Source organism: Nanorana parkeri, unplaced genomic scaffold, assembly GCF_000935625.1.
Source record: "Nanorana parkeri isolate BGI_ZX_2015 unplaced genomic scaffold, ASM93562v1 scaffold176, whole genome shotgun sequence".
Taxonomy (NCBI): domain Eukaryota; kingdom Metazoa; phylum Chordata; class Amphibia; order Anura; family Dicroglossidae; genus Nanorana; species Nanorana parkeri.
Genome location: NW_017306444.1, coordinates 1,547,204 through 1,557,724, shown reverse-complemented (window position 1 = coordinate 1,557,724; position 10,521 = coordinate 1,547,204). Strand labels below are relative to the sequence as shown.

Here is a 10,521-nt window from a genome sequence, read left to right as displayed (position 1 = left end):
GGTGCATCCCATATATATATATATATATATATATATATATATATATATATATATATATACACACTCTATTGCCAAACGTATTGGGCATCCCTCCAGATCAGTGGATTCAGGTGTTCCAATCACCTCCATGGCCACAGGTGTATAAAATCAAGCACCTAGGCATGCAGACTGCTTCTACAAACATTTGTCATGTGAGAATGGGTCGCTCTCAGAAGCTCACTGAATTCAAGTGTGGTACCGTGATAGGTTGCCACCTGTGCAATAAGTCCATCTGTGAAGTTTCCATTGCACTAAATATTCCATGGTCAACTGTTAGTGATATTATAACAAAGTGGAAGCAACTGGGAACAACAGCAAATCAGCTGACAGAGCGGGGTCAGTACATGCTGAAGCGCACAGTGCACAGAAGTCGCCAATTGTCTGCAGAGTCAATAGCTACAGACCTCCAAACTTCGTGTGGCCTTCAGATTGGCAACAACAGTGCATAGAGAGCTTCATGGAATGGGTTTCCATGGCCGAGCAGCTGCATCTAAGCCTTACATCACCAAGTGCAATGCAAAGCATTGGATGCAGTGGTGTAAAGCACGAACCAATGAACTCTAGAGAAGTGGAGACGTGTTCTCTGGAGTGATGAATTACATTTCTCTGTCTGGCAATCTGATGGACGTGCCAATATTAAACCCCCCCTTTCCTGCTCTGCCAGGCTGCTTCTTGGATCAAGGGTCTGGTAAGGCATTTTAGGGGGGACCAGGGGGGTCCCGAGGCTGGGTGACACCCGGAGCAGTAACCGAGTGCCACCCTGCTGAGACGTCACTGCGCATGCCCGTGACGTCACCACGCATGTGTGCGATGACGTCATTGCGCACGCGCGGTGATATTCTGATAACTGCCGGCGGCCATCTTGGTGATGGACGCCGGCAGAGAGAGGGGGGGAAAGTCACCCGGCGGGATAAGGTATGCCGCCGGGTCCCCTCCTGATACTGTCGGGCGTTCGGTCCATGACTGTGAGTCATTTTGGTGTCACCCCTCCAATGGTGTCACCCGGGTATGGGCCACACCGCCGGCACCCCCCTTGTGACGCCACTGGGGGGGACCCCACACTTTTTTGTTTTTTTGGTGTTGGGGTCACCCCTAAAATTCCTACCAGACCTAAAGGGTTTGGTATGAATTGGGGAGGGAACTCTACCCAGTTTTTATTTTATTTTACCGTTTAACAACATAAGTTCATTCCGAATTACATTCAGAAAAAAATGTTGGATGCATCCACATTTCGTTATCGGAAAATTCAGTTACATTCGGATTTGTTATTTCTTTCATTTGGAAATTCAGATGCATCCAAATGTCTGAATTTGCTGATATTAGTACGAATTTCAATTCGGAACTAAATGAATCACACATGTCTAATAGATAGATAAGTGTTTATACTTTTCCTGCTGTCAATTAGTTTAACATTATTCATTAAAATAATGGCCCAATCAAATACTGTAAAGTAATGTTACTTTACAGTATTTGATTGGGACATTGCACATTGTTTTCATGTACAACATTAAACTGTTTGACAGCAAGACAAGTCCAAGACAAAACACTAGCAATCATGTCAGGGATTTAATTATATACTTAAAAGGGGCTTTTTTAACCCCAGCAACCCAAATCAGCAAATAATGTATGCATAACCCCACTGCCACTAGCACCACTTCAGTCCTTACACAGGAACTAATATACTTTTTTTCTGACAGTGAGCTTTGTACATGCAGCAAAGTGTGCTGTCTCTTTCTTCTTTTGTGTACAAGCTTTAATACAAATGTATAAAAATAACAGATCACTCACGTATATGTTTTTAAAGATACATACCTAATCATGGTGACTACTTTAGTGCTGCATCTGGTTGAAAACAGTAAGAGAAAGCTCTCACTGCTGCAGGATATATCCAGCTTTACCAAATATACGGATGCAGTGACTGGGATACCTTGACAACTATTCTATTGCTACTTACAATCAATAGTTGACCATTTTTTCAGTAGGAGATATAAGCATCATAGAATTTTGTTTGTAGCATAAAAAACTCATATATTATATAATGCTGCCTAAATATTTCATCTTTGAAATAATAACCATCAGTAATAATGTATTAATCAATATGATTATATGCAATTAATCATGTTATTTACAGCATTCAATACACAGTTCTTACTACATTTCTTTCATTGAATTGGTAGATGAAGTTTACAATATTCCCCACAAGAGGGCAGGCTTGGCATGTTTAGCTTTTCAGCTAGATCATCGAACACTAGCTTTACACTCTCCACCCCCTGGCTCAGTGATTCTTCCTCCCATATTTTCTCTTACACAAAGAGCTGCTGCGCTGAGATGAAAATCCTGTGGATATGTTTACCTATGGGTGGATTCTTTTTTAGGGTTAGAAACAGCAATTTATAAACAAAACACAACTTGGATTACATAGCATTTATGTTTCATCAAATATCAAGGACCTGTTTTAAGATATGGACATCAGAGGCTGCTGTCTGTGTTGGAAATGGCAAGTAGCTTTCTCCCTTCTCCTTTGTAGCTGGGGCTGGGTCTCTGGGCAGCTTCGTTATTCTATTGTGGAAGAGTCTGATCCAGGGACATGGGTAGGAAATGTAGCTCAGGATCTGGGCATGAAACATGTAGAGCTTTTTCAGCGCAAATTACATGTATCATCTGAGAAATACCAAAAATATTTGACTGTAAATAAGGAAAATGGAGGTTTGCTTATCAATGGCAGGATTGATAGGGAGATCCTGTGTGGATACATTGTGAAATGTGTGCTGCGTCTAGAGATTGTTGCTGAGAATCCTTTAGAGCTTTTTAATATAGAAATTGAGATTCTGGATATTAATGATAATTATCCTACATTTTCAATTGATGATTATTTCATTGAGATCACAGAATTGGTAACAAGCCCTGGGGCTCAGTTTGCTTTAGAGATTGCAGAAGATTTGGATGTTGGTGTTAACAGTGTTAGTCAGTACACATTAAAGACACATCCTTATTTCTCTTTGTCTGTAAAGAATCGTAAGGATGGAACTCTTGTCCCTCAGCTGATATTAGAGAAGGTGTTAGATAGGGAGGAGAAACAAGAACACAATCTTATTCTCACTGCTATTGATGGAGGAGAACCGGCTAGATCAGGATCCTGTCACATCACAATAAAAGTGTTAGATATCAATGATAATCCTCCAGAATTTAATCAATCGGTTTATAAAATCAGTCTAAAAGAAAATCTCTCTTTAAATTCTCTTATATTAATTTTGAATGCAACAGACCCAGATGAGGCCATGAATGGAGAAATTCAATATTATTTTGATGGTCACACTTCTGCATCTGCCAAAAAATTATTTGATTTAAAGCAGCAAAGTGGAGAGATATTTATAACTGGAAATCTGGATTTTGAAGAGCTGAATTTTTATGAGTTGTCTGTCAAGGCTGTAGATAAAGGATCACCAAAGCTAACAGGAAACTGTCTTATTCAGGTTGAAATAGAAGATGTAAATGATAATTCCCCAGAAATATATTTTTCTTCATTTACCAATGAGATATCAGAGAATGCAGCAGTAGGTACGGTTGTGGGATTAATAAATGTGGTAGATAAGGACTCTGGGAAAAATGGAGAAATACATTTAGATATATCTAATAACATACCATTTAAAATCAGGGTTAATAAAAATCAATATTCACTCATCATTGATGGACATCTGGATAGAGAAAAAATCTCCCACTACACTATTGAACTGACAGCCACTGATTTAGGTTCTCCGTCTCTGTCTAGTAAGACAGCTGTCATTCTCAGGGTTTCTGATGTTAATGATAATGCACCAACTTTTACAGAATCTAACTATAATGCCTTCATTAAGGAGAACAGTGACCCAGGTACATTTCTATGTACAGTGTCTGCTAATGATCCAGATGAGGTGGTTAACACTGATCTGGTTTACTCTATTGTGGAGATGCAGATAGGTGGATCTTCTGTATCCTCATTTGTTTATATTAACTCTAATAATGGTGATATATATGCTCAGCGTTCTTTTGACTATGAGCACATTCAGACTCTACAAATCACCATAAAAGTAGAGGATTCTGGATCTCCAAAGTTATTTTCTACAGTCCCTGTCTTTATATTCATATTGGATACAAATGACAACTCCCCCACCCTGCTGTATCCAGAACACTCTGAGGATCTCATTGTCCAAGAGAAGATCCCAAAATCTACAAGTGCTGGATATCTGGTGACAAAACTGACTGCAGTGGATCTGGATTCTGGTCACAATGCCTGGTTGGCCTTTCACTTTATTGACCCCAGTAGGTCTTCACTATTTCAAGTGTCTAAACATACAGGAGAAGTAAGGACTGTACAAGGATTTCAGGAAATAGAACATTTGGAGCATCAACTTGTCATCTCTATCAGTGATCATGGGGATCCTCCATTTTCTACCACTGTCACTATATTTGTCAGCTTAGCTGATGATGTTGTAGTAGAAAGACCCAAATCTGGAGATTTCATGAGAAATTCCAAACCATCATCAGATATGACTTTATACTTAATTGTTTCTCTTGTGGCTATCAGTTTAGTTTCCCTTGTGACATTCATTATATTATTAGTGAAATGTCTGAGAAAGGAAAGTTCTAGTGATAGTTGCTGTTATCTTAGTGGGTCTGGGTCCAAATCATACATGGATCAGTACCAGCCAGCTCTTTTCATGAACACAGACGGAACCCTAAAATACATGGAAGTCCGGATGGTTCCTCCAGGAGGACAAGGACAATGTTACCAAACAAATGTGCCCCCAGCCCCACATCAGCGGGATTCAACTTTTCTGCAGTTTCTGGATTTTCCTCAGTTACGGGAATTAGTTAAAGACAGTGATAGTACATCAAATACAAGCTGTTTGAATGATCCAAACAAGGTGAGCCAGACCTACTCTTTCTATCTCACTGCTTACATTATTTCTGCTTAATTAGTTAAAGCCTCCATCATTAGCTATTACCATTTTCATGCACTTATTACTGTTTATTGATTAAAAAGGTTGAATGATAATTGGCAATAATAATATGTGTGTTGATTAGGATGTAGTGAATTTTACTATTGTTTTATGTTTCATTACATGCTTTGTTACATGCTAATATTGAATATTAAAACAATGATATCCATACGAAAAGTTGTACTTAGAAGGCAGATTTAGCTTATGTTGTGTCACATACACAAGTTGCTGATAAAAGCTGTACCTGTAGAAAAAATAAGGTGAACATTCACCTCTCCTGCTGCCCACTCTGTTTCATTGTAAAATAAAAAATTCTCCTAAATTTTCATCCATAACTGACACTTCCTAGAGTATCGATTTCCTTTGTCTAAAGCTGTGCTTAGTGGTTCCTCCTGCTAACCTACATGTCACTATTTTGCCCTGTAGTAACTGGAAGAACCACTGAACCCAGCAGGGGACACAGGTAATTGACACTTCCAGAAGTGTTGATTTCAAAAACACTTCAGTAGAGGATTTCTTTAGAAGGTAACAACGTTCAGCTTTGAGGACAGCAGGATAGGTAAGTATGCACTTTTTTTTATAGGTATGGCTTTAGCAACTTTGTGTAAGCAACAAAGTCACTTTACTTTTCCTCGGCAAAAGTAATATTACTAATGAGCCATACTCTCATATAGTTGATATTTTTTGCACAACGGCTTCTTTGTCACTGTCTGTATGTGTTGCCATTGATCACTACAGTTATAAGATAGCAAGTTACAATGTATGCAGAATCTGCAATTTGACACTTCTTTGTATCCTAAAGTGAACCTGTCACTTTAGCCATGCAGGACAAAATGACTGGTTTCGCAGCCCAACTTCACACCTACAAATATTCACCATGTTTGCAATTCCCCACTGCCCCGTACACCTGCTGGATCCCTGGGTAGATATCTATTTATCAGAAATTCCACAGGGTTCGGGACTTTCCCCATGCTCCCACATCACAGTGCTCGAGCCTTGGGACTTACTCAGGGGCCAAGCAGCCATGACACATTAGGGAAAACAATCTTCACCCTTGTGGTACATCTCCAAGACCTAATAGCAAACCTAATAGCAAAAATACATTACTTATTAAAATTATATTACAAACTTGCATGCAATTATCTAACGTTATAGTGCTGACAGTGTAGAAAGCAGGCCAGAAAAAAGCAGCTTGCATGCTCCTGTTCTTTTAAGCTGTTAGTAAAGAAAGATACATGCTATCATTGCTAAGTACCTGGCTATTCTAGAATTAATACAAAGGAGGGATTCTTATTTATTTATATCCACATAGCAGTTCCATCTTTTTCATGCTATGTTTAAAAATTCCTTTGATATTCCTATTTCAAGTTTATAATATGTTTCAATGTATAACAAGAAAGTTTTAGGTTGATATGACAAAGATTTGGGCATAGCATATTTTTTTCTCATATGAGTAACTAATTATTTCAGTTTGTGTTTTACAAAAACTCTTGGGCTAGTTTTTATATGGTAAACCATGAATCACTATTTACATCTGAATATTCAGTACCTTTGTTTAGAAGTATAGTTTGTTGTAATTCTATGGACCAGATACATTCAGCAGCAAGTATATCTCAGTCAGATGAGTCTACTATTAGAAAAAAAACAGGAGTATTTTCCTATTAAAATATGAAGTGTTTTTCATGTAATAGGTAATAATAACAGTCTGATCAAATAAATGCAAGCAAGTTCCCATATTTGGCCACAAGAGGGCAGGCATGTCATCTAATAGTTTCTTATGCCATGCACTGGATATGCTCATGTCAGTGCTGCTCTCTCCTCCCCCTGGCTCAGTGATTCACCCTCCCATCTTTTTTTTTCTCACTCACACAAAGAGCTGCTGCTCTGATGAATGCTGCTATCATGCACAGAGCAAGCATTTTACTCTGATAGTGGATTTTTTCTAAGGATGACCATATATTGGATTAACAAGACCTCAAGGCTGACACATTTCAAGACATTTCAAAGAAGGACATTGTAATATGAACATCCAAGATTATTCAAAAGCTTGGCAAGTAGCTTTCTCCTTTCTCTTTTGCAGCTGGGGTTGTGCTTCTCGGCAGATATATTATTCTGTTGCAGAAGAATCAGATGCAGGGACTGTTGTGGGCAATGTAGCTCAGGATCTGGGCTTAGACCAGACAGCTATTAGTAAACGGAGATTACATGTGGCATCTGAAGGAAATAGCAGATTTTTTTCTATTGACCAGAAAAATGGAGCTCTAATCATACTGGAAAGGATAGATAGGGAGAGCCTGTGTGGATCTGCTTCAAGCTGTGTACTGCGTTTAGAGCTGGTAGCAGAAAACCCACTGGAACTGTTTAGCTTGGAAATCCAAATATTAGATATAAATGATAATGCTCCAACATTTCCAGTTGCTAACCAGATAATAAAAATTATAGAACAGGGTTCTAGTCCTGGTACTCACATACCTTTAGAAACAGCACATGACCCAGACCTGGGTGTTAACCGGGTAGCTCAATACAGATTAAATAAAAATCCATATTTTTCTTTATCTGTCACTAACCAGAAAGATGGCAATCTCTTTCCCAAACTAGTGTTAGAAAAAATTCTAGACAGGGAAGAGAAAAAAGAACACATTCTTACTCTTACTGCCATTGATGGAGGAGAAAATCCTCAGTCAGGGACATCCCAGATTACTGTTCTAATATTTGATATTAATGATAATGCACCAGTCTTTGATCAATCGATTTATAAAATCAGTATACTTGAAAATCTCTCATTAAAAACCCTGATTTTATATTTGAATGCAACAGACCTGGATGAAGGGATCAATGGAGAAATTGAGTATTCATTCCATCACAACACTCTAGAGGCAGCAAAGAAGGTATTCAGTTTAAATGCACAGACAGGAGAAATATTGAATAAAGGCATTGTGGATTTTGAAGTGGCAAATGTGTATGAATTATCTGTCAGGGCAATAGATAAAGGTATTCCAGAATTAGAAGGGCGTTGTATTGTTCAGATTGAAGTTGTGGATGTAAATGATAATGCTCCAGAAATAAAATTTACTCCTAAGGTTAATGAGGTCCCTGAAAGTGCCCCAGTAGGGACTGTTGTTGGATTTATTACAGTGAAAGACAGGGATTCTGGTAAAAATGGGGAAGTAAAACTGGAAACATCACCAGATTTACCCTTTAAATGTCAACCTATATCAAATTATTATACACTGGTCACTAGCGGACCGCTAGACAGGGAGAAAGTCTCACAATATACCATTACACTGATCGCTTCTGATCTGGGCTCTCCATCTTTAAGCAGCCAGGCTACAATCATTATTAACATTGCTGATGTTAATGATAATTCTCCAACATTTCCACAGTTTGCTTACAATGTCCTCATATCAGAAAACAATGAGCCTGGCAGACTGTTGTGTACAGTATCTGCTGGAGATCCAGATGAGAGAGATAATGCAAAGCTCATTTACTCCTTAGCAGAGAGCCACATAGATGGCTCTCCTGTTTCTTCATTTGTCTATATTAACTCTGACACTGGTAATATTTATGCCCAGCGATCTTTTGACTATGAACAATTCCAAGTTCTACAGATCACTGCGAGAGTAGAAGATTTTGGAACCCCAAAGTTGTTTTCCAATGTGTCAGTCTTCATATTTATTCAGGATACAAACGACAATTATCCCTCTATATTGTACCCAGAGAACTCAGGGGAAGCCTTTGCACAAGAGACCATTCCCAGATCTGTATCTGCTGGCTATTTAGTCAGTAAAGTATCTGCTGTGGATCTGGATTCTGGGCACAATGCCTGGCTCACCTATAGTCTTGTTCAGTCGGGCAGTCCAGCTTTGTTTCACATCTCCGAATATACAGGAGAAGTCAGAACTCTGCGCGGATTACAGGAGACGGATAACACAGAATATCGACTTGTCATTTCAGTCAGTGACCATGGGGAGCCTTTACTGTCCTCTACAGTCTCTCTAATTGTAAATATAATGGAGAATATGGTACAAGAAAGTCCAAAAACTCCTGAATTTTTTGCAAACTCCAAATCAACCTCAGATATTACCTTGTATCTCATTGTTTCTCTTGTAGCCATTAGCTTGGTTTCCCTGGTTACTTTTATAATCCTAATTGTAAAGTGCCTTAGAAAGGACCAATACAACAGCAGTTGTGAATTCTGTTTCTCGAGCAATTCATACTCCCATAGCTATGCAGATCAGTATAAACCTACACTTTACCTGAACACAGATGGCACATTGAAGTACATGGAAGTAAGGATGGCTCCACCAGAAACACAAGGTCCATGTTATCCAGCTTGTTTCCCATCCACAGCAATACATGATTTATCATTCCAAAGAAATGGAAACTTTTCACACCATAATGATTTGCTAAATGAGACTAAGTCACTTTCTGAATCCAACTGTGTGATGACACCAAATCAGGTGAGATAACAAACATTTTTAATGTTTACAGTGGTGCAAACAGATTCTAATATGATTGTCATTTACTTTATTTTACATTAGGCATTATTGTTGCTTTGATTTTGTAGCTACAGGTCGAGCACAAATACAAGAGCAGTACAAGTCATCTCTTCCAGCTAAGGGTGATATTGTAATGCTGGTACACTCCAGTACTGTCTTTGGCATCTATGGAAAGGAAGTTAGCATTGCCTGTGGAATGTGATGTATTCACATTTTCCATACAATTCCTTTTCTGGACCTTGTAAACAGGTTATTCACCCCTGCATAGACTTCCACTGGATTTGCTAAATTGTTTGCAAACTGAACCCAGACAAGTTCGCTCATCCCTACCGTTGACAAACAGTCCACAAACAGTTCTATGTATTAGAGATGAAAATAATCTTGTCACTTCTTCATATGAATACCACATTTACTGCAGTCTGAACTGCATAACAATTGTTTATAGGCATAGATGCACAAATATGTCTTTCTAATATGTATATGTATTATTCATTTGATATCCCTCTGATTGAGCAGTTTCTGTTTTCTGTCTAGAATGCTATTATTTACTCTAACCAGTACAAGTATGGAGAATCTTTATTAACATGGAATTATTTTTCAAATAGCTGTAATTAATTTCTCATAACTAGCAATCCTTCTTCGTTTGCTCTTGCACAAAAGGCACAGTAGCTTTCTCCAAAGGTAAAAAAGGAGCAGTGTCTGTGGGGCCCATAACCAGTAAGATTGGGCTGACCCTTTCACATAGAATATGAAATTTGGATAACACAAACACACGTATTTACATTTTACTACACAGTAGGTTTGATTTGCTGAATGCAAATAGACTGTTCATCTTCCAAGAGAATGTACACTTTAAAGAGATAGATTGGTTGAGAGTTATTATTTTCAAAGTAAAATTTTACCTCATTTACCAAGCTAAAGGAAACATCCCCTGCAAAGTGCAAATTTGCAGGGTAAAAATTTGCCATTAGTAAATCAGCCCCAAAATCTCTAGGGTATGATTA

The 10,521-nt window shown here is 38.4% G+C and overlaps 2 protein-coding genes across 2 annotated transcripts in view; both read left to right on the top strand.

Annotated features, from left to right (window-relative positions):
* The window catches only part of LOC108785742 (protocadherin gamma-C5-like), a 225,342-nt gene that overhangs the window by 65,982 nt on the left and 148,839 nt on the right, over positions 1 to 10,521 (top strand). The window lies entirely within an intron of this gene.
* LOC108785725 (protocadherin gamma-C5-like) lies at positions 7,039 to 9,487 on the top strand. The gene has a single exon (XM_018554857.1). The coding sequence runs from the start codon at positions 7,040 to 7,042 to the stop codon at positions 9,485 to 9,487; it is 2,448 nt and encodes an 815-aa protein (XP_018410359.1). The 5' UTR covers position 7,039.